The following is a 27,898-nucleotide window of genomic DNA, read 5'->3' as shown; positions in this document are numbered from 1 at the left end:
ATGTCTAAAGTACCCGAGCAGCTGCCTGAAAACCCCATCACTGCAGTGGGAATTGTTGCATCAATCAGCAATGTCCCTGCTGACTATTATACTGTGAGTACTGGCGTTGATTAATTCTTTTTTTTTGTTCCCATTGATCCTCCTTACCTGTTCAGATCATGTTGGGGTTGCAGAGAGCAGGAGCACACACACACACACACACACACACACACACACACACACACACACACACACACACACACACACACACACACACACACACACCTTAGGACAGTTTAGGGCCATAAATGAACTGAGCATGCTGTTTTGTCCAGATTGTGCATACATAGGGAGAACATGAAGGCAATTTCACAGAAAGAATAGAACTAAAGGTTTTCTTACTTTAAGACAAGAGTGCTTTGTATGTTGTGTCTTTTCAGCTCCAACTACTCAATAAACACCTGTTTAAATTTCATTTTGATTTTGAAAAATTAATCGTCATGCTGTAAGTGATTGGCTCGGCTCTCATATCCAACTTTTCACAATTTGATAAGCTGTTTATCAAATCTGGTCAGATTCTCATCGCTTAGCATCAGAAATATTCATCTAGGAGCTCGTCTGTTTTAACATTGCTGGAAATGTTTACTTCTGATTTCCTTCACATCCAGCATGACTCATATACAAATCAGCACACTTTAAATTTAGAAGCATTCAAGGTTTAAAATGTAAATACCCAATACAATGTGAAGGGCAGGGAGCTGAACCAGCAGTTCACCAGTCAGTCACAATGCAAACACAGAGAGAGGCAATCACATACTTACTCTCACCTCAGGCCACTTTACAGTCAGCTGTCAACTAATGAACAAATCTTTGGATTTTTCAATCACTATTTCAAACTTGAGTTGCAAAGGACTTTTCTTATGAAACAAGAATGTAACACAAAAAGTGCTAAAAAAATAATGGTAAAATGATTCAATTTATGTAGTGTTTTTCCACCGCTTGAGCAGTCTCAAAGCGCTTTACACTTTTACCCACTTTCCCATTCACCAGTCGAGACGGCTGCCATGCAAGGTGCTCAATCCACCCACTGGGAGTAATTTGGGGTTCAGTTTCTGGCTCAAGGACACGTCCACATGTTGATAAGATGGGGAATCAAACCAGCAGCCGTCCGAATGACAGTCGACTGCTTTACCGGCAGAGCCAGAGCCGCCCTCAATAAGCTCCAGAATGAAACCTCCACCAACGAGACAACAAACACACAGAGGAAGTTCTATCTTAACCCTGTGTGTTACAGGAAATGCTGGATGTACAAAAAATATCTAAACAGGAATAAATAATCAGTGACATTTAAAATAGGAAATAAAATGTATGCAATGTTTCAGTACAAGGATAGAAGCTAAAGATAGAAAAAAAATCTAAATCATTGTAAATAAATAACATGCAGAATACTTAAAATAAACTTTAACAGAGAAAAACAAGTCACAGGAAGCTTATAATTAAGCTATATGAATATTTAAATACATTTATTTAATTAATACGTTCCTAAATGAAGAGTATAAAAGCATCAAAACTAAATGAAGACTCCATTAAAAATAACAACATGAATCTTCAGAAGATTAAATCAAAGCTCGATTTAAATTGAAGAGCTTGGGGTTTTCCTTTAAAATATCAAAACCTGAGTACCTGGAGAAGCTTCAAGCAGGAAAGTCCACAGGGAGTTCATGCAAACTCCACACAGACATGCTCTATTTGCTCTGTTTCCTCTATTCGCTGCTGTAAACCAACAGTTCTAACGTCTGGGTCTGCAGGGTCAAATCAAACCTCTAATAACTGCTCTGTTCTGGCTCTCTGCCGCTGCTTGCACGTGGAACAGTCAGGACGGTGGCAGGTGTTTCTGTGAGGAATATCTGATGACCTATTTTTACTCTGATTATTAGAATATTCCCTTTTCTGGCTGCCATCATCTTCACAGACACACCAGGCGCTTAATGATGTTGGGTTGATGCTCATATCGTTTAAATTTGTCCTTGTGTTTTCCTCAAGTCTCACAACAGCTCCGCCATTAACAGGGATGTGTCAGGATGTGAAGCGCTGCACGGGGAGTTGGATAATGAGAACTTTACTTAGTTGTAAATGAGTTGGAGGGGGTGAAAAAGAAGAGAGTGTAAGTTTAATAAAACACTAGACGCGCTCAAGGGGAGAAGTGTCTTCCTCTTTTCCCTTCCTCGGCAGACCTCTTGTGTTTTCACCCTGCGCCCTCTGAACCCTCCTCCCCCTTCCCCCTGCAGTTTTTCTCTCTTCCTGCTCCACCCTACACACCCAGCTCGCTGTAATCCCTGGCAGAGGATGTTGGGTTGGCATCAGAACGGAGCCACTGGCAGGGAAGCAGCGAACACGCCACACGGCAGTGACAAACACAGAGAAACCCCATCAGACTTCCTCCCTGGCTGCTCCAGCGCACCAATGCACTGTAGCTCATGTGCAAATACTTTGAAAGTAGTTCATGATTTCAATAAGAACCGTGAACCTGCATCCAAGAAGACGAAAGCTGTTTAAAATGTCTTTTTGTGATATGATATGAATTTTCTTTTTTAAGTTTTTTTATTTTATTGTTGCACACACACGCAACCTGATGAATATCAAGCCATTGCCAAGTGCCTCAAAACAATTCACTGTGTGGGATTCTAACCTGATATCCTAGAGATAATAGAATTAAAAAAAGAGTATTTGTCAATGTTTTTCTGGGGAAGAATTTTGGTGGCACTTAAAAAAACCAACAGAAACAAATGACTGTTGCATAAATAATAAATACACCAATAGACAACGAGTCAGCCAGTGGCTGAAAAGGTGCTAAAGGTGTGTGAATGTTGCAGAGTATTGAACTTTACTTCAAGTACATGCACTTTACACAAGTCAGATTATAAAAAACCTCTGAGAAACGACAACGCAAATCCATCAAATCTAATTATTTTAATGTAAAAATATTTTTTTATGTGTTTTTTCTGCACAAAGTCTAAATTGAAGTCTCAAATTTTCTTAACAGCGTCTGCTGTTGCTTTCCAGATTTCTGCATCCCTCGGGGTTCATGTTGTCACAAACTCAGAAACAGTTCAGATTCTATGCAACTTTCTCTGTTGTGCTCAGACTGATTTTCATTTCTAGATCTGTGTTTTGTGGACTATCTTTACTGAAACAAGCAGATCCAGAGTGGAGAAAATTAGTAATAGCAATTATATTGAAAAATTTGCAATTAATTTATTGATCTGAAAAGTAAGTATCTTGACAACTTTCTGTTAAATTATTTTTGTAAAATTCTGAGTTTATTGGTGCTCAGTCCGTCAACAAGCTACAAAAAGTTGTCTCATCAACCTGAGCTTGTTCTTTGTGCTAATTATGAACATGTTAGCTTGTTAACACAGTGAAGTGAGATGGATACCACAGCCTGCTTAATATCATCAATTTAACGTTGTTACTGTGAGTGTGTTAGCATGCTGACATTAGCATTTAGCACATACGATGGCGTGCCGCAGCAGAGTGGCTGCAGGCTTTTACGCTGCGTCTCAAATCATGTCCACGTCCACACTTTCTATTCTAAGTGCAGAAGTGGGTTCACACCGTCACAGGCACCAGCTTGCAGTGCACTGCGGGGACCCAGATGGTTTCCGCCGAACCATCAACACGGACAGTTCCTCCAGTTCAGAGAAGAGGCTTGCTGCTGCTGCTGCATGAACCCATGGAAATGCATGCAGGAAGAATCAGAACCACAGAGAAATTAATTTCTTCTTAAGTACTTGTAATGAAATATATTATTTTTAACGGCTTAAGCAATAAATGATGGGATTATTCTGTCTGAGTTGTTGCCAAATCTAAAACACTTGCTGTCTTATGTTTTATTTTACCTGCATTACATCATTATAATTTTGGTTGTAATGAAATTGATCATGAAATTGACCCTCCATCTACTTATTTCTCTTTTATTTGGTACCTTACACTTTATTGCAGTCCATCCATCCTTCCCCATTAATCGCACGATGCTTTAAAGGAGGTACTGTATTTTAGTCCGGGTTCAGGGTTACACTACAATTCGCTCAGAATTTTTAGTGAGATATTTTATCCTGCATCAGTTTTTATTCATGAAGTTAAATTAGATATAACTTTCAAGGTAACAGCAGCTCAAGAATAAAAAGTCTGCCTCCGAGATGAGAACTCAGGGCATTTCAAGCTTTATTTCAGATGCGCTTGTCCCACCTCCAGGAACATCTTCTGAACATCGCTCAGTGGTCTTTCATCTGCTCGCTTGAAATACAAACAAAAATATCAACACTCGGTTATGGTGCGCTTAATGCAGCTCAGAGGAGGGGAAGTCTCAAGATATTACTCTGTATTGATTTTTCTTTTCCTTTCATACTCGGAAGATCTTTTCAAATTCCTCCTTAATGCCGACTCCTCTCCATACTTACCATACATTTTATGAAGCAGATCAAAAGGCTGATTAACTCTTTTGCTCTCTGATACGGCGCGCTCACATCTCTGAACTTGAGCAGGTTGTTCCAACACAAGAGAGCACAGGCCCAGATCAAACGCCGCTCCGCTGGGATCAGCAGCTCTGCTGAAGCACCAGCAGCCACCCAACATCAAACGCCGCCAGTAGACTCTCGCACACTCATGTTCCGTGCCAGGGCTGCATCGGGGATGTGCCTGCTAGCTGTTTCCCTCTGCTTTCAGCTTAACTAATTGCCCCCTCACCCTGGTGCGTGCACGGTACCAGACTGCACGCCATGAGTTACATAAACCTCCGGATCCAAACCTGTGAAAGAAAAAAAATGATTCGCCTAAAATATAAACAATTTTAACAGTAATGATGATAAAAGTCCAACACTTTATATATTTGGTTGTGTACTTTCTTTCAATTTTGTTGTATAAAAGCATCGTTTTCTATTCTATTCTTGGAGAAGACTTTCTGATTCCCCGTACCTCTCATATTTCTTCCTCACCTGGATTCACTCTCCAGAGATTTTTTGATTGTACGCCTTTTATACCTTTGTATTCACAGCTGTGCCTCGCAGTGCTTCACAGCAACTTTCTGGTGGTGTCTGTCTCCAGAGAGGCTTCACAGGAATACGCAGCACCCCCTAAAGACACGTCTCATAGGTGGGCTTTTAGATCACCGCGTGCTGGGGATTTCAGGAAGTGGCAGTTGAATCTGTCATTTCGTTTTAAATCAAATGTTGCAGCCGCATTTCAATATCAGAGCCGTGCGATCTCTTATCCGACATGTGACATTCTTCTCCTTGAAGTCTGTGTTAACGACGGCGCAGCGCGCTTTAAAGTGTTCGAGGAGAGCCACTGCAACTTTACACATGTTTTCTCTGCTGTGGCTCAGCGGTTGGGCGTTTGGCATTCAGGCTGCGTCGCATCCTTGCTGCCGGCGGCTGTGGCAGGATGATGCCTGAGGTGCCTCGGAGGAGGACCGTGCCCTCGTTACTCCTCAACTTGACTTTGGGTTTCACAAAGCGAGCCCTTTGTTTACGCTGACAGGATGCGCTGGCTACTGACCTGGAAAAAGTGGCCAAGACGGGTTGTCTTGTAAGGAAAGGTGATGTATAGGCTCCTTCTGGGACCTTTCATGGAACTGCTGTTGGAGACGCCCTGCAATCCCTCTCTCTGCTCATCTTCTCCCTTCTCTCTCTCTCTCTCTCTCTTTTTCCCTCCCTCTCTCTTTCTCTCATCCGACGATCTGTCTCTGTTCCCCTCTCCAGTCTCAGCCCTCATCCCATCTAGTCAGTGGTGGTTTTGCATGAATCTCCCCATGCCATGTTTCCCCCCACCCAGTCACAGGGTCATTCATCATTATTGTCAAGGGGGTAATGTGTGTGGGTGGGTGCAGAGATCTATGACTTCTTCATTTGAATGAACCTCATTAGATTGACTCCTCTTTGTAAAGGATCCTTTTAGAAAATAGCTCTGGCAGTTATTTAGGTGATTCTCACATGATAGCCAATGGAACATGACGTTTCAGCCAAGCATATTTGCACGAACGATGGAGCAGTCTCTGCGATGCAGTCTGCAGGTTATATTTTGCTTTATCATTCTGCCCTGCGTACCTACATTTACATAGCAATGCAGTGCAGGACCTTGAGCTTGACTTGCGTTGCCCACATGCTGTCAATATGATGCAATCTATTTTTCTTACTGCTTCTGCTGCTCATTTACAACTGAATGAGCCTATTGTACAAGATAAAGCTGCTCAGATCTTTTGCTCTAAACCTATTAAATTACACCAAATTGTCTGTAGTGGGTTTTTTTTTTTTTTTTGTCTTTTCTTTAATTCATCTCCTCAAGTCATGAAAGTAAACCTGTTCAGGATGTTTAATATTTTCATTTTATCATGTTCTGCTCACAGAATACATTAGGAGCTTTATTTAAAGAAATAAAAACACACATTGAGCATTTACCACAAATACAATCGCAGCTTTCTTATACTGAAGCAAGTTTGATTTCCTTATTAGGGCAGTTCCTTGTCAGGGTATCTTTAATCAGCCCGGTCCCAAGAGATGATATTTTTAGCCACCTTTTTGGAGGCTAAGACTCCTTTACCCACGCAGAGCACTAATGAGATGGAGCACCAGTGTAGGCAAGCGTTAATTAAGGCTAGTATGCAAAGGAAGAGGCAAAAGCAGCATGCTCATGGCATACATACATTAACTTTATCCCACCTCCTGCATGTTATTTTCTCTCCTTGTTTTTCTCTTTTTTTTCACGTAGGTTGCACAAACAACAGATGGCTGTGACGCCGACCTGTGGAAGGACGGCTTATTCAAATCCAAGGTCACCCGCTACCTCTGTTTCTCCAGAAAAACTGTAAGCGTGAATGTAAACTTCTCCCTTCTCCCATGCATTCAACACTAACACCTCAGCTGCAGCACCTATTTTTCTGTTTGCCAGTTGTTATTAGCTCAGTTTCCTGCTGCCGGAATATCTTCACATACTTTGCACTTTGATCAGTGAAAGTGCTTCATGCAACAAAATAAATAAATAAATAAATAAATAAAATAAAGGCCGGCAATGGTTGTGAAGTTTTGAGGTTTTCACATGTAATGGATTTGCATGCATATTCCAGATGAATAATACCTCAGAGAGATATTTTTCATGTTGTACTCCCTCCTGAGGATATTATTTATGTTTATTCATGAAATAACAATGAGCTGTATTTTAACTATTCTGATTTATTCAATCAACAGCATCCCCGGTTACCAAACCCCAATGCTAGGACTATAACTTTTTAACAAGAAGAAAAAAATACTCATTCTTTATGGAAAAAAAAATACTCCTCAAATTCCACTTTCACTATGGATATGTTCACATATATATATAGAAATCCCAATTTGAGGCGCCATGAAGCCTCTGTGGCTGAAATGATCTTTGCATTATATTTCTCATCATGTTGTTGGGTCATTTTTGGACTCATCTGCTGCCTGCAGCCGACCGTTGATGTGTTTCTGCTGGCTGTCAGCTGCTCTGTGGCCATAAATACACCTGCTTACATCGCCAGGATTATCAACCTGTCCAACCGCGGCTCATACAGCTTGCTGTTGGCTGTCTATTAATTAAGTTTCCCCGGGCTGCAGGTGGATAATGCAGACAGTATTGTAAACAAAACCTGCATTTTTGTTATTACTTTGCATCAGCTCAATTTCAGGACTTAATCAAGTCATTTTTTTCTTTTTTTTTTTTTTTTTTTTTTTTGCATCATGTCCTCTAAAAGCCAGGCAACTTGGCAACGGCTGGCTTGTGCCTGAGCTCAATCTGGCCCTGGGTTTAGTATATAGCATACAAATCGCCTTTCCCTAGTTCCTGTATGTTATCTTAAAATGTGTGTCCGCATTGTTTTAAAGACTTTGACACAAATAAAACATGACAGAGCCATCAACAAAGGCTATTCTGTCTGCCAGTCAATGGAGCTCCCACTGTAATTGTCTATGACAAAAACAGATTCTGTAAAATTAGCCCCTGAATTATGCGGGGGGGAAGTAAATAGTTTGTGATTTATCATACTCTAGGTTGGAGGTAGATAGTCCCGTTTTGTCAGGTCCTGATGGAAAAATCTCTCCAGAAAAAAGGGGAAAACACTGAAAAAGGTTTCATGCATAGTAATAGCATTCATCCATATTCCTCCTTACGTCAGTATAAAAACTATGAATAAAAAATGTATCTAATGGTAATGACTGTCGAGCAACTGTAGCAGTGGGATCCGGGCTTTTCGGACGCATCAAGTCACGCCTGGGTCGCCCCACTCTCTGCCGCCGCTGTGTATTATTGCAATTTATTATGGCAAAAAATGGAAATGTAATGGGAGGCTGGGAAGAGTCATGCTTGAAAATGTCAACTATACAGTCCCTGATTATTTTTAACTAGTCCCATTCTGTTGATCAGACTGCCTGTGCCGTCTCCCATCATCCCGCCGCTTGGCGCCAAAAGGTTGAGAATGATTACAAGTTCACAGACTCGTTCTCTCATTCCACAAAAAAACTATTAGGAAGTGTGTGGAGGGGGGAAGGGGGGGGGGGGGGGGGGGGGGGGGGGGGCAGTGATTACTGGAGCTGTTTTGTCAACCCTTTAGAGCTTTTAGTAAATCATTGACTCTATTTTCTCCACATTTTTCTTCCTCGGCCCTTCAAAAAAGACAAATATTTGTCCTTTTGGAAAGAATGAGTTTTGCGTGCATGATTTAAAATCCCCTGCGTCCGCTGCGCCGCCTCTTTCAGGGCCCTGACGTCGTCGTGGGCTTGAAGCTGATTGACATGAAGGACGCGTTGCCAGAATCCTTCACACCTCTGCAAGAAACAATGGACACAAGTAAGTAAACAGTCAATACCGAGCAGAGCTGCCTCCCTCCTCTTTCTTCTTCTTCTTCTTCTTCTTCTTCTTCTTCTTCTTCTTCTTCTTCTTCTTGTGTTTTCACACTCCGACCAGCTTATGAGGAGGTCCTCAGGGGCAGCTTTGCTCGAGATAGTGAATGTTTTATGGGTGCAGGTTAGCTTAATTTATGGCAGACTGTGGGAATAAAATAAACATTTTGCCCTGGAGGTACAAGAGAAGAGAATCATGAGTCATTGTTTATCTCAGCTGGAGCTGTGCTTTTCTTTATGAGGGGCTTATTTATTTATGTATTTATTTGGGAAGAGGACGAGTCGATGGGGGTTATCTAATATTAATGAAATGCATTCCCCAATGCTTTAGTGCTTTTTGAGTGCTACGTATTTCCCCCTCACTATCCATGCCTTGGAAATGTAATAATATTTTGGTGTGGGGAGTGAGGACAGCTTGTTTATTATTTTTATTATCATTGCATTTACACTGCACTTTCTAGTGTTGCTGGGGAAATAAATGAGCGTGGCACAGATGCAATATAAGAAAGCATGGCCTGTTTTTTTTTTCTTTTTCTTTTTTTTTCCAGAATGAAGAAAAGAGATTATGTTTTGTTTGGCCATGTTGTAATTTAATGTTTTATTGCTTTATGTGAATCCATGTTTAATGTATACATGTGACATTATGTATGAGTTGCTTTGGAGAATATCGAGTTTAAATCCCCATAGTGCACTAAAGCTGATGGAGGATTCACTTGCTTCTGTCATTTTACCTACTAAAATGATAAAAATGATAATAATGCATGTGAATTTTGTGGCTTCCCAGTGTCCAGTCATTTCCCTTTGAGCACAGCAAGTCACCCAGAAGCTGATATGAGCTCATCTCTTATTCTGAGGCGGGTAATGACTTAATAGCAAAGCATCTGTGGGATTTGCGAAAATGTATGTTTCTCGTAGAGGGTTGAAAATGTCTATAGATTTTTTTTTTTTTTTTTTTTATGCCTCAAACTCAGGAGACAGAAGTGAATATGCAACCGCCGATTCTTTTTCTGACATGCTCATATGTACTTGACTCATCAGACGAAGCTGCCACGAGGAAGAGGAGGCTCTGTGTGAAAATGAGCCCTCGCTGGGCTGCAGAGACAGCTGTATATGACATCCAGATCATTGCAAAGACCAAGTACCAGCTTGTTAACTACACCTGTTTGGGGTGAGATATTTGACAGTGGAAGTGAATGAAACCGTGACGTTTTGGATCGAGTCTCAGTCTCCATTTTTTTTGTATAACTAATCTATCTGTTTCTCGCCCATATTTTCACAGTGAAATAAACAACATGGGGATTTGGTATCGGATGGGAGAAGTTCGCCGGCCTAAGTTGACTCCAGCAATACCCGACACACCGCAAAGTAACCCCCAACCCAGCGCCGCGAGGTATGATCAGCCGTCCGGCTCTCCTCCTCCTGAATGTGCTTCTGTTGTGCGTCTGTAGCATATGTACGACAATGAAGACACCAGCAATTGATCACTCCCGGACAGTCTGTCGTAAAGGTTGTAGCTGGACAACGAGGTAGCGAGGGCGAACTGGAGAGACGGGCTAACTAGACAGGATCCCCCGAACAAGAACAGGAGTTCAATGAGGGCTAAACTCCTGCTATTTGCGGCGTGTCCCAGGAGGCCGAGGCAGGTCGCTCCTCCGACTGCGGTGACAGGAGTGGTGCGCCGTGCAGACAAAGAGGAGGAGATGTAGCCCGGAGAGGGAGCGACAGCTGCAGAGGAAGGGAGGAGAGCTCCAAGATCTCCGCCATGCTGGAATGTGTGTGTGTGTGTGTGTGTGTGAGTGCACGCCCTCCTCTGCTCATGCTGCTCCAGCTTCCTCCGCCTCGGGCCTCCCAGTGAACGGAGCGAACCTTTGTACTGCGTCCAGATCAAACAGCTCAATTATTTATCACAATGAAGAGCTGGGGATTTCCACAGCAAATTGTAAATAAACAATCGAGACTCCTTCGGCGTGGCGGCGCTGTGGAGAGGGACGCTTGGCACAAGGTTCGGGCGTCTTTGCCAGCTTGAAGTGCTATGCTCTACCATCCTGCGCCGGGCGGAGCAAAAGCCACTTAAAAGCCACAACAGGCCAAAGCAGTGGATGCCAGCAGGCATATTCAAAACAGAGCTTTTGTTCACATGGGCGCACGGCGGGATAAGAACAAAAAAAACGGACAGCTGAGGGTTGAAAAACCTGAGTTCAAACCGTTTTTTTGTGAATCGCTCGCATTTTGGATGTGGATGGTCAATAATCTTTGATGTGTTGGAGTTATGGCGAGAGCCCAGGCCCATGTGCGCCTTCACCACTCTTGCCGGTAATCCTCAGTTCTTTTGAAGCCCACTTTCAAGTTAGTGAGGCTCAGAGGTTGGAATAAATTGCACCTCGAAGCGACTCGCACCCCCCCTCCCGATGCCTGCTGAGATCACAGGCTGCTGTTTTTGTATTAACATTAAAATTCATTCCACAGTCGGAGAGTCTTCTTTTGAGAGTATTTTCATCTGTAATGCACTGACACATAAGGACGGAACTGTGGGCAATTTACACTGTGGCACTTCTTTGACTATTTATTTCTGTGTAGCTACATGCTCCTCAAGCAGACATGCATATATATCAATGAATAGCTCTATAATTTCCTTTAAAGTCACAGATTAGATGGTTTGACGCGGTGATTCACAAACAGTTGCTCAACGCTCACCGATTCTTTAAATAACTCCAGAGCCGCGGTGTAACTGTCTGCGCAGTATCAAACCACTATACTTTATTCATATTCTGCAAGAGAAAATTCTCTCCTCCATGCCTCCTTCGGGCTATCTATAACAACTTTATGGCCTTTGGAGAATAGCACCTCTTAAATTTAAGTGCTCTTTACAGTCAGTGGAAAAGATGTTTTAAATACAGTCAATAATGTGTAAATTTTTAATGACCCTTATAATTTTGAAAGCTGCAGTGATCCCTCTCAAATGTTAAGTTGCCTCAGGCAGCGAGAGCTTGTTAGAGTTGTGTACGGACGTAAACCGCAAATCAGGTTTTTCGGCGGCGGCGGCAGAGAGCTGCAGCGCACAGCAGCTGCAGTGGGGTTGCATCATTATGGGATGCACACAGTCGTTGCATCAAGGTGTTTTATTTGAATGGTTTTGCATTGTTTTGTTAGCGAACCGCAGACTTCAGAAAGTTTTTAAACCGCTCATGCCGTGCAACAGTTTTAAAGACTTTCTTCTGTCTCCTAGTAATGATACTTGATGTCATTTGTTTATGTATTTAATTGTTTTTATGGACACTTTACACTCTGAGGACTGAGGCAACGGCAGACAGATCCTTTTGCAGTGTTATGCAGTGCTTTGTGATTAAGCACTGCCTTCGTTAATATTATTGTTGCAATTAACAATTTTTTTTTGTCAAAGTTTCATCAGAGTTTCAGATAAAAAGAATATGAGAACTTGACACAGTCTACATAAAAAAAGATTTTTTTTGGATAAGAATTTTATGAATTTATTCGTACATAAATAATCATTTTTGGCCCTAAAAGTTGGCGAAGAATTCTTTCCCACTCATCCACATATAAGCATAATTTCAGCCACCAGTTCAACACAAACATGTTTTTGAATCGTAAGAGGAAATCGCAGCGCCATGCATGCACAGGAAGAACATGCAGACTCCACAGGGGAAGGTCTCCTCAAGCCTGGACTCGAACCGAGAATATTCTCACTGTGATGCAACTGCTCAAACTATTTTTTATTTCCTAATGATTTTAGTGGGAGTAGCAAAATTAAGTTTCTTTAAAATTTTAGGTTTTGGCTTCTGAACATGTTTTTAAGGATTAAAGAGAAACATAAGCTCACAGTTAATTGGTCAATTGAGCAGAAACACTGTTAAAAAAAAAAGAAAAGGAAAAACAAAACAAAGAAAGATCAAGTTTAAAAAAGATCTTTTTTTTCATCTTGCTCAGGCTCTTGCGGTGAAAGTGCTGTACAGACATTTGGAGCTGTCTGCCATGCAGATTCCTTCAAGCCTTGTGTGTTTAATGTCTCTTTATCATGTTTGGCTGAGGCGTCGCAGCCAGGGACGGCGTTCTCTTTTGATTCATAGCTGCATCTCGATGTCAACCGCTTTGGCTTGTTCCCTGTCAAGACAGACCGTATCAGCCTCTCTCGACTTCATAATGTATAAAACCTGCAGCATCCGGTCAGCCCTTTAATGTGTCCAGTAAAGTATCCCCCTCCTTCCTCCTCCTGACCAACGCTGCCATTTGTTCTCCTGATAAAACTGTCATTGCTGAAGCTGATATCTGACCTCTGCTGTGACTGCTGGCATAAATTAGCCCTGTTCTAATATTGCAATTTCTTTCTCCTCACTCAGAATCAAGGTTTCTGACATTTCTCTTTGAAATTGTACACACGGACACTTTTTAAATCAAAGTGCACAGTGATAAAAATGTCAAGGCCGAGTGTGTCTGTGTGGGTTTTTTTTTTTTTTCCTTTTTCTTTCGTCATCGCCGGCTTTCCTTTGAACACGTGAAGAATAGAGAGCCATCAGTGTCAGAATTGGCATGCATATCAATACGTTTTTGGATTGCACGGTGTTCTACCTGTGACACGCCGCACATTGTTGCAGCTCTGCAGGAGTATTGTATCGGCTTTCATTGCATGCTGGTTAACCAAGACTTCCCACTGCACGCGACTCCGGAGAGAGCGAGACACCGTGACTGTCACCGCGCGGCGTGACAGATCTCCTGTCTGAAGTGCCGAAGAACAATGCCTCCCCGCCTCAATCTCACTCATTTACTTTGCTCCGCTCAGAAAAGTTGCGGCACAAAAAGTAGCGGAGATCAAGCGAGGGGATGCAGAGCGGTGCCAGGAATGATCGAGTGATCAGCAAAGATCTGATGGGTGCAGACTGTTCAGGTATTTGCCACCAAATTCAGAGAGATCCTCTTTTCAACACCTGACACTGAGCTTAAAGGAGGATAATGATGGGTGAGAAAGCAGCTCCCACAAAGCAGCGCTGTTGGCACATAGAGGAAGGTGTGGAGATGTTGTCACGGGGAAGGCTGGATGTGTGTCAAAACAAGAGCTTGGAGCTCTCTGTATCGCGCCGCGGCTCTTCAGTCAGTGATATTACTCTCATTCCCATCTTACCTCTCCACTGCCTGTCTGTCCTTACTGTCTCTCTCACTTTCTCTCCACCTCCCCCCCCCCCTTTTTTTTTTTTTTTTTTTTTTTAAAAAGTAGACAACTCTTTTCCTTATTCTGTGTGGAACACACACGAAAACAAACTCAATCTAGAGAATCTGTCGAGCTGCGATTCTTTATGTTCAGTACAGTTGTGGTTGGCTTTGCTGCACTAATGTGATTTTAACTTCAGCAGATTTCAGGGGAACATAATACTCTTGATCCGCGTTGTAATTGCGTAAATCTTTCAGGCCGCGTTCCCAGTTTTACTATAATTTGATGAGAAACTACACTATAATTGAATATTCAAATTAGGAATATGTGTCAATATGGCTCTCCTTGCCTGAAATGAGGATTAATTGTTGTCAAAACTCCAGTGGCCAACATAATACGAGCCCCAACACTGCTGTTGATTAGCGAATGCACTTGCCATGTTTTTTTGTTTTAAGAATTAGTTGTCTAATTGATTTGCCATATGTTACCCTCTCCATTGCACCTAAAATTGTATTTACAAATCACCAATTTGGATTGAGACAGTTTTGTGTTTTTCAAACAGATGGGAAAAGCGACCCTGGAGGTTGGCTGCAGAAAAGCATTTCACAAGAACATTTTCACTGGTTTCACACCCACTTTTTGGGGAATTTCGAGTGTTGTTTTTACGTTTTATTTATTTATTTGTTTTTTTTAAATTCACAGATAAAATAGCCAGGCTCAGACCTTCTTCTCTTCTTTTTTTTTTTTATTTTTTTTTTTTTTTTGAAAAAACATAAACACAAAGGCCTTAAAGGGCATTTAAAACCATTTGCTTCCACTTTATCAGTCCATGGATTGTCTCCGCGCTTTGAAAGATGTGTACCTTCCTTCCCTCAGCAGTGGAATCAACCTTTGCGAGGTAAAAGAAGTCCGCACTGAATATGGCAATCGTTCCCGCAAGATTGATGCCAACCTTTTAAAAATTCACCATTGGCCTGGATTTAACATGGCCAAATGCTGATGTAAATGAGGAGGAGAAAAGTCGACCCTTTCATTGCAAATAAATCTGAGTTGCAGGCTTCAGCTCATAAATACCACAGCCTGTCACAAGTCTTGTTTTATTGCTCTTGATGGAAATTATTGCATTTATTTATCTCATCCGAAGAGATAAGGCTCTGAAAGTCACAACTCACGTGCGGCACCTCGAGAATGCGCAGATCTTCCCTTCGTCTTAAATTTCGAGGATTTTCTGATTTTTGCACCATGTGGAGATTGATTATGTTTATCCATAAACACACTAAATACAGAGCATGACGCACAAAACACACTTTATTTGCAACTTTGCACCTGCTCACTCCCAAAATCTGCTGCGTCTCTGTCATAATTCAGTTCTCGCTTCCCACTGGCTCAGCTACTCATCATGTTTTTTTTAACAGCAAACTCTTTTGTCGACGTGTCGTCTAATGAAAACCGTTCCCCATTTTAATGATATCTGCTTTGCATTATCATTATAAGATCATTTGTTTTATAATGTCATCCCCAAAGCTCACTTTACCTTTAAAGCGTGTCATGTTATGCAGCTCTCTCCTGAAGCTGTGAATTTTTTTTTCCCTCCCTGCTTGCTGTGGATTTATCGATCCGTAGGGGTGAGTCACAGGGTGTAATTCATGAAAGCTTGATTGATGAGGATTTCAATCTTATATGGTTTGTTAACTTCAACTGCCCACAAAGTGCATTCTGTGCTGTTTTCTGTAATACAAGGCCATGAAACGGGGGAAGGAAGAAAAAAAGAAAGAAAAGAAAAAACAGACTTCCCTTGAATAATGGAATCTCTCAGTTCCTCCAGAATTAACAAGATCCTGCTCCAAACCCCCTGTTAAAGGTCTGTTCAAGCCCCTGGGCAGCTCAGGCACAGTTTAACTCCAACCATATTTCTCCTCTTCACATTCTGCCTGTTATTTCAGTCCTGTGTTTTGCCTTCAGACATATCAGAAATCCTTTGTGTAAGGAGGTGGGGGGGGGGGGTCAATCATTTTAATTCTGGTATAGTCTCCATCTCTTGGCACATATAAGCATTCATGTTAATCCCAAAGTTTACAAGCCTTTCGTTTGTGTTTGACATGATTGCAACACAACAGGATTGATTAATTACATAAATATTGTTTTTGTTTTTCTTCTTCTTTTTTTGTTGTTGCCAGAGTAAGGCATGTCAGCAGGCCGGAGTACGAGCAACAGGGCAGTGGGATCTACACCATGACAGGTAAAATAATGATGGTCAAATCAGTAAAGTTACAAGCACACTCGGTTATCCGATCTCTCACTTTGGTGAAATGAATGTGTTGCATTCATATTGCACTTCATGTCCGTACAAAATGGTTTCATCTCCACCTGTACACACACACACACACACACACACACACATAAAAGGAGCTCGCCTGGTACTTGATCTACAAATGCTAGATGTTCTCACTGATGGATGCCGTGCAGAGCTCTGCTTATCACGCCGAACGTGACTTCCCAGAGGAGCTCGGCATTACACTCAGGAGAACATTTAACAGCTGTCTGAGATGATCCATCACATGCCATACTTACACATGTACCTTGCATGCACTGGACGAATTCCTTTCTCTTTGTCAAGGAGAAACTCAACAACAGCACAATGCCCCATGACTAAAACGGGAGGAAAAAAGGCTAATTCGTTTGGAAGCACAGCTTAGCTATGACAGCCTGAGCGCCGCCGAGTCTGAGGCGCTCTCGCCTTGAAGAGTGTGTGTGAGCCACATGAGGTGAACGAGGCGGGCAGGTTTTTATCCAGCTGGAGAGAGACACCATGTGGTGAGGATTCCTCCTGCTGCTACAGCAGAGGCACACCCAGGCTCCAGCCATGCTACGCCCACCCTGTTTAACACCGCTGAAGCATTAAGCTATCACATAAATTACATGCACAGTATCGGATATCACACTCTTTTTTTTTTTTTTTTGAACTTGTGAATTTAAAATTGACAGCCTCTAAAAACCTAAGATAACAAAAAAAAAATGGTAGTTTGACAGTTGCATTTTAAGTTATTAAAGACAAGTGAGGTCCCGAAGGAGTGGACATTAACACACAGCTGAACGGTTTGTGGCGTTTGGTGGGGGATTCCTCCACCGGGACGGGCTCTGACTGACAGTGAAGAGCACGCACATCCCGAACCGGCCGCCGCCAGCAGTCATCAATTATCTCCACCAAGCAGTCCTCCGCCCGTGCACGGACTGCCCTCTCCTCCCGTTTTCATGAGACACTGGTATTTTAAATAAAGGAAGTTGGATTAGCCGGACAGCGCTCTTCCTTTATTGCTTGAGAGTGTGTTCTCCTCATCCTCCCGGCGTCACGCCGTGAATGTGAAGGAACGCAACTTCCTTCATTAACAATGTGATCGCCTGCGGACCAAGTGTGAGGTCGTAGCCGACAGCCTATTTGTGTTAATTGTTAGCATGGTGTGTGTGTGTGCGTGCGCGCACATGCGTGTGTGTGTGTGTGTGTGTGTGTTGGTCCCTGCCTGTGCATGTGTGTGTGTGTGTGTGTGTGAGTGTGTGTGGGCTGACAGCTGGCCAGGTTCGAGTTGGTCTAAAACCATGTGCGCTCTGTCAGGGTTGTACAGGCGCCTTCTTTAGGATTGATGAATTGCCTGCTTTCTTGATTAAACCCTCCGTCACTTCCCAACAAAACAAAAACCCCAACACACACACACACATACACACACAAAACACACACACACACACACACAAAAAAAAATGCGTGACTTGAGGGGAGGAGAGGTAGCATGTCTGGGAAATCTGTCATCAGCAGTCACATCATGTACGGATGTGATGTGCAGAGACTTTGACATTTATTACCAGAATATTAAAAACTAATTCACGTTTATTTTGCAGCCCTCTTTCACTTGACAGTTCAAGCTCATTTGAAAAGTTATCAAGTTTTCACAGCGGCTCCAACCTTTTGCTTCTCTTCACCAGCATTGCTTTGATCCATGCCAAGTCCCTTTGCCAATTAGGTCTTTTATTCATGCATTGACAGGAAATCTAGATATTTTAAAGGTAATTATGCGTGCATTCACAAAATCTGTCTGAACGCGTATGTTTGATAAAACTATAAATAGATGAATGTAAATGCGTTTTTTTTTTTTTAAATGTCAAAAACTATGTGACATCTTTTGCATCACAATCCCTCTTTATAACCTGCACAACAGCATATAGTATTCAGGAGACATCCACCTGATAAAAAAAAAAAAAAAAAAGGAAATGTAATAAAAAGTAATGCATTTACATATCTATAGCATTAATCAAAAATACATCCTGACACTGGCCCTGATCTAACATAATATGGAGAGCAATTATTTCCCTATCCATTAGAGGAACTTCAATTAACAGACACCAGACAGTTCATCCTTCAGAGGAGGAGCGGAAAAAAAAAAGGAGGCTCAAAATTAACTTGGGTTTGCAAAATATCTTGGCAGGATGACAGTGATTTTTGATTTTCAGGAAACAATATTAGAATTCTTATTAAACTATGTGCATCTGCTTTTAATTTGCTGCAAATAATTGGAAAATGCAATGGAGCTTTCCAATTAAAGCTCCACTTTATGCTGTTTAATAATACCCTCATAATATTATAGCTTATGAAATGACAGGTGAGTTGGTGTATGAATAAAACATAAAGCCCTGTAATAAGAGACAGGGAAAAAAAAAAAAAAAACGAGACAGTTGTTGGGGGGCTTTTAAATGCTCGACATAATTTGCATATATTAATCTCCTCTTTTCAGCCTTATCAAGTATTCCACTGTATTTGAAGTTAAAATAGTCGTGACAGGCAGGGGTACGCTTCGTTTTTCCAAGGATTTATTACTTGTATAATTCTGGATCTTTAATAAGCCAATATGACTGATCCTCTGAGTTCTGTGGAATTTGGTTAATTGTTCCAGATGGTGCTCACTGATTATGCAAAATTACTTTCTTTCTCCTCTTTTTCCCCCAACTACACCATTTCTTGATTGACTAACATGGAGAAAAAAGATTATTTTTGGCGCAGCACTTTCATTAAGAGGGTTCTCATCAGGTTTCAAACAAAAGTTCCATCTTATCTCTGCGTAGTTGTGGGCAAGGCTGCGCAGAAGGAGGAGATCAGCCGGCTCTTATCTCAAACCGTGATGGATCTCAACCGCTTCTGCACCGCTGGGGTTATATTTTAGAATAACACAATTCTTTAGGCTGAGGGATTAAAATACACAACCACTGGAAAGTGACACTAAAGTTATTATTAGTGTGCGCTACTCTCTCCTTCTTCTTTCCCTCCCTCTCTCTCTCTTTCCCTCTCGCCGACTGATGAAATCACTAAACAGAAGCGTTTGTCCTCCACTTGCAGCTCCGTCCACAACTCACTAACATTCTGTTTTGCATCAGCTAAACTGAGCTGAATGAATCATTTATGGAAGTGTTATGGGGGAGGTATGGGCAGATTTACTGCCGCGCTTTTACTTTAGATGGAATGGGATTTCTATGAAACCGATCTTGATGTCTGAAGTAATGCCAAAGCTTACATCAAGACATGAAAGGAGCGCTCTTAAAACCCACGTTTTGCTTCTTAATTCCCCTGGTCAGCAAAAGGCGAAATGGAGAGGGAGCAAGAGGGGGAGAGAAATCAAGGTTCAGGAGGAGAGCAGTATTTACACCTCAAACACACACACAGAATAAAAAGGGATTTCAGTAATAACAAACGCACAGTCTGTGCAATTACTTTAAATTCCCTGTTAGGTTTCAGCTAATTAAGCATTTTCAATTTTTAGCTCATTGTATTTTTTTTTTCTTAAGCATTTTCAGTGAATAAAGCTTGTCTTTTTATTTTGCTCTGAATGGGACGACACATAATTGTGTTGTTTTACCACAGTGACAACAAAGAAAAGCACTTGACCTGAATTAAAATGTTACTTAAAAGCCACAAAATATGATAATGACAGAAATGCATCCTAATTTACTTGAAAACAGTCCAAAAAATTAGTGTGACAAAAGTTAATAATTGCAGCAGAGAGGATTATCGCAGCTGATCTTCACTTTTTTTTATCCTGGATCAGAAAAACAGGCATCTCTGCAGGCGCCCCCTCACATCCAGGACCCAAACTGTTGAAACCCCTCCTCCCTGCTGCGCTCTGTTCGCTGAGACCCGCGGACTCAGAGAGACACTTTCTGTCTCCAGGCTGTCGCTGTGACAAACAGTTCACTGGACTATAAACTCTCTCTCCTCTGAAACACACTGCGCTTCACCTTCTCTATGTAAATACTTCATCCGTCTCCTGCCCTGTGAGCCTGAGCAGGATTTGTTCACTGAACTTTACCAGAATCATCTTTATAGGCTGATTGTCCAAAGTGTTGTCTTGAACTTGTATGAAATTATACATTAAATGATATTTTGTTGTTAAGTAGTATAACGTCTATCTCGGTGTCTAAAGGCACATTTTGATGGTTCTGGCTGTCGGAGCTCTGAAGGAAATCCTGTTGACTTTTATACAATTGACATGTCAGAAACGCTGTTGCACCATGCAGGTTTGGCAACAGAGCGTGATCCATCTCAGTGTGATGGTGCCATTAAGTATCTCCGGATCAATCCCGGAGAAATCCTAATGGAATTTTTGACTGGAGCCTCGAGGCCCTCGGGCATTTTTGGACCTTTATTACAGTCAAATAAGAGACTTTAAATGGCTTTGCATTTGCAGGCCAGACTGGACTCTGGAGTCTCATCCCTCATTGCTTTCTATCCATCCCTGAGATAGAAGCAGTGCTCCATTAGTTTCAGTGTCCAGACGTGGACAGGCTCAATGGATGGGCCTGTCACGGCTCCCTCATTTGCCCCATGTACGGCAGGGTTTGTTATCACACATCTAATTAGAACTTGATAAAAAATATTTCACAAAAATCCAGTCATTAAATATAGTTTAAGGAGATTTATGGTCAAATATGCCTTAAAGATCTTTTAATGGCTCTGCTGACTTGTTAAGTTTGTTATTAATGATCTTCTAATACATACTGTGGTGTGATTTAGAAAGCACAATGAGATTCTGGGAATGAAGTCGTTTTGGAAAAGGGCATCTGGGGCTCCCAGAAGCTATATTAAATAGTTCTGCTCAGACTGGTTTGCGTAGAACCGTGAAGTCTGCTGTGAAAAGGTTCAAACGCATCAGTGTCTCTGCAACGACGAGGCTGTTCTCCTGCGAGGCTGCAGGGAACAACGCGGGACTGTGGAACTATTGGTTTGTCATTTCTAATAGTCAATTAGTGTGCACAGTGAAGTCCTGGTATTTTCTGTTATACTTAAAAAGTGCGTGATATGACAGTTTTTTCCATATGAGGCAAAATTTCTCCTCTCAAAGTCCAACAGGGCTGCTAATATGTAAATGTGGACATATCAAACTGTAAATGCATTGTTCTAATAACAGTCTCCTGTTTCATCAGGAGAGTAATGGTGTCCTTATTAGCATAATTAATGACAAATGGCAGTGCAGCATTGGTGGATTGGTTCTAGGGGATGATAAATTGGTGGATGCCCAGGTTAGTGGCTGCCAAGGAGGCCTCTTTGGCTGTCATCCCTCCTGCTTCCGCTTTGGCACAGTTCATTACTCACCGTGTGAGATGCCACTTTACATTGCCTGGTACTGTGAGCATGGAGAACTTAATAATGCCACGCACAGCCACATAGGGCCTGCTGCTTTACCCACAGTCCAGAGGGCAAGTAGCTCGGCAGGGGGGCTCGGGGTTGCGGGGAGCGGGGCTTCATGGGAATCGCCTCCTGCAGCTGCACTGATCAAAACAGATCACGCGTCAGTCACGACTTCGGGGGAGCCGGGGCCATATGACCCAGTCTCCAGTGCTGGTGAGTGTTTCTTGTTAGGATTTCTGGGGCTCGCCACATCCCTCGCATCATTACGGGTTAGTTTGCCCACAGAACCGCTAATTAAGAGGGGATTTGTGTAATTGTGCCTTCTGCTGTGTCCCATCCGGCACATGCAATTTACTGTCAGCCCTCTGCCAGCTTTTACACTTGTCCAGAGAGGCGTACCCCATTTATACACACATTCTGCTGCACATTTACCAGCAGCCACAGCTGGGGATCAATGCCAGTGCCATGGCAGTGTCTTAAAAGACACTGTGCTGCTGATTAAAGCCTGATTGTCCATTTAGTTTCATGAGAGCGCTCAATCGCCAGCCATAAAAAAAAAAAAGGACTATCCTTATATTTAGCTCGTACCCACCGCTTTGAACAATTATTAAAAGAAGCTAAAAAAAGAAAAAAAGTTAAATTGATTCATCTACATATAGGTCCTATTTGAATAAATTCAAATAAAGGCTTTTTGGAGAAGCTCTCCTGTGCGTGCACAGTCCATCAGAGCATCCCATGCTCTGCTGCAGTGTTTGTGGCCAACTCACCGTAAGTGCCGCTGGCTCTGCCCACTTTCTGGAAGACTGATGGACCAGCGCCTGACTGGGACTGTCTTCTGGCTCTCCACCCATAACCAGATTTCAAGGACTGCTTGTCACAGATGGAAAAATAAGTGGGTCATTCTGCATAAGCATGCCTTTTGTGTCCCACTGCTAACAAAAAAAAAAAAAAAAAAAGTTGAATTAGTGAATAAAACTGTGGAGTCTCAAGTCTCAAAAAACTTATAAAAGCAATTTCAAATGAGCCATAAAGATAGTTTTGTCATTTAGGTATTTGTTAAAATAATTTATTGATTGGAAAAAAAAAAGTCATCATCATGCATGGACACAGACTGAGCTTGTTTGAAGCGTTTCAGTTTCTCTCCATAAATCTGCAGTTTCCAGAACGTTACTGTAAACACATTCATCCACTGGGTCTCTTCACACTATTTTTTTTTTCTTTCAGCATGTGGAAACATTTTAAAACTTACTTATTGACTTTTTTCAAGACTTGGGGTGAAATAAAATTAATATTTCAGTGTGAATGAACTGACTCGCTGTCGAGAGAATTGCAGCACGAGCCTGCAGACGCGTACAGTGAGACCGGGGAGCCGAGCGGCGCACGGTCGGCAGTAACAAATAAAAATAGATTATCACAAACCCTCAACATCACTTCAGCACATGATCTGTTTCAGCATGAATCTTATACGCTTTATGGAATGTTAATTGATTCTCCAGTAAACATTTAAATAATGCACAAGCTACACTTCCACTTTTGCGAACAAGATATTTAATACGTTGAAAAGTTTCTTTTTTTTTTTTTTTCCCCATTCCACTCGTCTGTCTCGAGGATGTGAAAAAGTGGGGGAAAGATAAAAGAAAAAGAATGGGTTTCATAGAGCCATAGTCATTAAAAGAATCTGAAAATAGCAACTCACTATCATCTGTTCTCATAGCACGGGTCAGGAGCTCTGACACCTCCAAAATTCCTCCTGTCAGGGTAGGGGGCCATTTGTATTCTCTCTCATTAGGCAATTTGACTAATGACCTGCCGCGGCTGCGGAGCTACTGAGGGACCCTGAGCCCCGCGCCCTCTCTCTTGCAGCAGCCTGAACACACACCCTCTATTGGAATGGCACAGATGGCATGCCCGGGCGACAAAATAAACTACAATATGTCTCCGAGATGCTGTCAGGCCTGGGCACTATTTCTCATGTCAGAGCGGGGCTAAGGGCTGTGAGTGGGCATAGGGGGTCCTCCTCCAGCTCTCTGTTCAGCGGCTCACCATTATCTGCAGAGGTGACAGAGAGCGGGGTCTGCAACTAGAATAGCACTCCCGTGGTCTGCATAAAGAATCCGGCTCAAATTGAGAGTCACGACGACAGGGAAGGCATTGCCATGTCTGCCTTGGCTACACATGGAGAAAAGGTAACATCCAATTGTTTTGGGGGTGTGAAATACAGCCGGCTCCAGATATAGCTCTCACCGGCTTTTGACCCGTTTTACTCATTAGTGTCTCATTATTCGGTGTTACAAAACAATACATGTCCGCTCAATCATGAGGAAAAAGTTGTAATGGATGCACTGGCACATTATTGCCCCGACTGTGACTTTCTCACTTAATTCAGGTGCGAGACAGATTCACCCGCATAATCATACCAGACAGAGATCAATGCAATTCTGCTGGATTAGTGAAGTGTAAAATAAAAGTTCATCAACATTCCTAAAGTGCTACTCTTGAGTTGTGGTTCAGGTAATATGGGGTATGGTCGATCACCCACGCATATTTTTCCATCAGTCAGTGTCGGAGCACAACTCGGGGTGTGTGTGTGTGTCTGTGTGTGGACGCCTGTGTTGTGCATGGCCACGTCTGTGAGAGCCCTGGAAATGCAGTGTGCAATGTATGGTGCTGCTGAAGTCCTGGGTGACAGTGCATCCAACAATGGAAGAGTGAGGGATTAGTGCTCAGCCCGGCGTACGAGGGAGCCCTTCCCGCCCTGAAACAGCCATTCATCTGTGCCCAGGGGCTGCAGATGACAATGCAGCCATTGCTCATCGCACCTGACGGAGCCATTAATAAGGCAATGATCCACACGGGGCCTGTGCTGACTTCGTTCTTTACACTACAATCACTCAAGCCACAGGGTCCTCCTTACTTAACGCCACCTCTGTGCACGCCGTCGTCATCATCATCACCATTATCATCATCATCATCACCATCATCATCATCATCGTAGCCACTGTACCAAAATTCCTGCCAGATGTTTCCATACCGACTGTACTCACACACTCCAAATGCCAAATAAGTACCCAATTCCCCACACAGCACTCCGCTCATGAGTTAATGGACTGTAGCCTGACCATTTGAGCAGCTACAACATGCTTCATAGTGGGATTCCCGGTCACAAGATTGGATTTACATTATTTCTGCCCTTTGCTCCTTCAGGTTTCTCCACAGTACAGCATCCATTCCTTCCCACCGAGTCATCTCCTGTGCCTTTCCATTTGTCTCGGTGTGAGATAGCCCCTCTAGTATAGATGGTGGGGGAATACAAAGTGAGATCTGGTTTTAAATGTAATCCTTGAGCAATAAAGAAACTCTGTGGCCTTCAGCTCCGCGCATTTATCTGTCCGTGCCACAGAGATCCATCAGCAGCTACAATCTCTGCTTCCCATTGCTAGCTATTGATTCAAATGTATTCTCCTTGCCTACCTCTGCCTGGTGTTGGTGCTCCCAGCGACACGGGACCGCATGTTTATTCACTTGTAGTTATGAGCTTAAACAAGTCATCATGCCTACCCAGTGGCCCTTTTCTGCTGGCTGCTTCAAAAAGCTGCACATCGAGAGCTGCTGCAGTGAGGTGGCGGCCATGGCTCTTTCAGATGAACGGAAAGGAAAGTGGCACTGAGCAGTGTACTTCCTCAGCTACGCTCGTGGCATGGCAATTTCTGGTGGTTGGCGGTATACCGATTTCATTTTTCAACAGATTTGAACATCTTTTAGCCAACGGTTTACCTTTAATGCATTTTTTTTTTTCCAATTGGAAGAGAATTCGCTTGTACCACTGTGCTACAGGCGCTACAGTGTGAAGTACAAACTTACAGGGCAACTCCAATGGCCGCAGAGTCTCACTCCTGAGTTTTCACTGTGGAAGATGACGACAAGCCAAGAAAGTGAATTAGGTTTTCCTGTGGTCAGGAGGGTGAGGGTCATACTTTGATTACAAAGATCACATTGTGCTACTATTATGTGGAAAGTGCCAAAGCGCGGATCTGTGTAATAACCGAGAGAGGAAAGCAAGTCACATAAGTGTCAGAGTGAGGGATATTTTAGAATATCGTACCTGCAAAATATTGCTGCGAACGGAAAAGGCCAAGAGGAGTGTCAGCTCTGGAACGATGACTCATGAACAACTTACATTTATGAGTTCCTGTTCCCGTGCCAGCGGCCTGGTGCACTGTGGGTAAGGGAGCTCGGCTGGAAGCTCGGCCTCTCGATCTTGGGCTCTCTCCCGTCGAAAGCCGACTGCGGCAAGTTGCGCGCCTGAAGATTTGGGAGTTTTATAATGAAGCCGAGCAGCTGCAGTTTTCCCTTCAGTCTGGAAACGAGAGGCTTTGTGTCTCTTGTCACCCTGTGTTAATTTGGGCCCTAATGTATTTTATAAACAAAGGGCTGCTCTCTAGCCTGACAGTCGTGACACCTTGATTCCAGTGCAGGATGCATGCAGGACGGGGTTACACCATTAATAATCAACTGGCAGCCATCACACCATTTTAACCACGATCATTATGATAAAGGGCATACACTTAATTACAGGCCTGCTTAATTATAGCTCTGTTGAAGCTCGTTTGTTTGGTCAAATGCTAATTATACCACCACGCTCTTGGCAAGTCCTCATTTCAATCCACTTTTTGCCGGCTGAACAGTGTGGCGTATTTTCATGCAAATTTGATATCTGGTGAATGTTTTGTCTCTCTTCTTTCCGCTTTTCTGTGCCTAGTGTGAGTGTGTCTTTGTTTCAGAGGTGAACATCTCCCAGACAAGACTGAATCGGGAATAATCAAGAGTAATTAAACTGGAAGAGGGCTGGGAAAGGGCTGGGCTGGAGGAGAGAGTGGAGGTGCTCAAATACAGCGGAGAATAAAAAAAAGTCTTTCATCTTCTCTCAGTAGACGGAAGGAGGGGAGGCGTCGGGGCAACTCGGGATGTTGATAGCTTTGCTGTTTTATAATCCCACATTTAGTCTTGTGGAAATACTCAACATCAAGAATAGGGGAGTAGTATGTTTGTGTTTAAACTTTGCTATTCTTTCTGTCTTTCTTGCAGCTTTGGATGATGTGCCCTTTGTGATCTCCGAGAGATTTCATGAAAAACCCAAAGAGGTAAAAAAAAAAAAAATCTTTGAAGATCTATAATGGCAAAGTGCAAAAGTAAAAAAAGAAAGAGTGGTTTGCAGCAAATCCCACTACAACCTCTTCTCGGGTGAACACCTCTTTCCTTTTCTTCTTAACTTTTCTTCCTCACTTTCCTTTTTTTTTCTTAACTTTTTTTTTCTCCTCCCCGCTCTCCTTTCCTCTTCTATCTTTTCCTTTCCTCCAGACTGAGTGATGAATGCGTGCAGTCAGGCAGAGCTGGCTCAATGCAGTCCATTTGGCTGGCTGGCGCTGGTTGTCACTATAGCCCCGTTTGTATTGACACAGAGAGGGAGAGGATTAAAGATTTTAAGCATGCTTACTTACCCATGAGCCTAACCGCCATGTTTCTTGTGTGTGTTTTTTTTCTTCTTCTTCCTCTTCTTCTTCTTCTGCTACTACACCCACCCCACCACCCCCACCCCCTCTCCTCTGCTTTTGATTTCAGATGCAGCAAGTCAATTTAATGGGCATTACGATCAAATCCCCGGCAGAGATCGAGGAGGAAGTGAGTAGAGGCTGCAACGCTCGGCTGCCGCTGACGCCGCTGGCCCAGAATGCAAAGCAAACGGTCTTGGGGTTGTAATTAAGTGTCTGAGACAGCGAGGCCCTCTTGGCTCCACTAAGCCCCAATTGAATAAAAGCATGGCCAAGCTAGGCAGCCTTTCTCTCTTAAAAGCTTCGTCTCCTGTTCCAAAACACTTGACTTTTATTCCCCAATTCTTCTCTCAAACAGCTCAATCTCGCATCTCGCACAGTATCGCACATCTGAAGGAGCCGTTCTGGTCAGACTCTCTATCTTCAACTTTTTGTTTTTATAAGTTTGCCATCCCTTCGTAGTGAAAAAGTTAAAAGATCATGTGGCGCGCTGAGAAGCGCTCTCCATTTCTGATGAAACACTGTAGCCTACAGGCATTCGCCGGAAGAAAAGCATCTGCATGCAGCTCCTGCTTCTGGAATCACGTGTTTGTCAGAGCCGGAGGATAAAGGGAAAGTGTGTCTGTGTGAGTGT

The 27,898-nt window shown here is 42.8% G+C and overlaps 1 protein-coding gene across 1 annotated transcript; it reads left to right on the top strand.

Annotated features, from left to right (window-relative positions):
• mvb12bb (multivesicular body subunit 12Bb) lies at positions 1–27,573 on the top strand. The gene is made up of 8 exons (XM_030105137.1): positions 1–93; positions 6,745–6,840; positions 8,745–8,835; positions 9,927–10,056; positions 10,168–10,278; positions 16,227–16,288; positions 26,801–26,856; positions 27,335–27,573. Exons 1-8 carry the CDS (start codon positions 1–3, stop codon positions 27,470–27,472), a joined length of 777 nt encoding a protein of 258 aa, XP_029960997.1. The 3' UTR covers positions 27,473–27,573.
• Positions 27,574–27,898: the final 325 nt, after the last annotated feature.

Source organism: Salarias fasciatus, chromosome 12 (genome assembly GCF_902148845.1).
Source record: "Salarias fasciatus chromosome 12, fSalaFa1.1, whole genome shotgun sequence".
Lineage (NCBI taxonomy): Eukaryota > Metazoa > Chordata > Actinopteri > Blenniiformes > Blenniidae > Salarias > Salarias fasciatus.
This window is presented reverse-complemented; position numbering and strand designations above follow the sequence as displayed.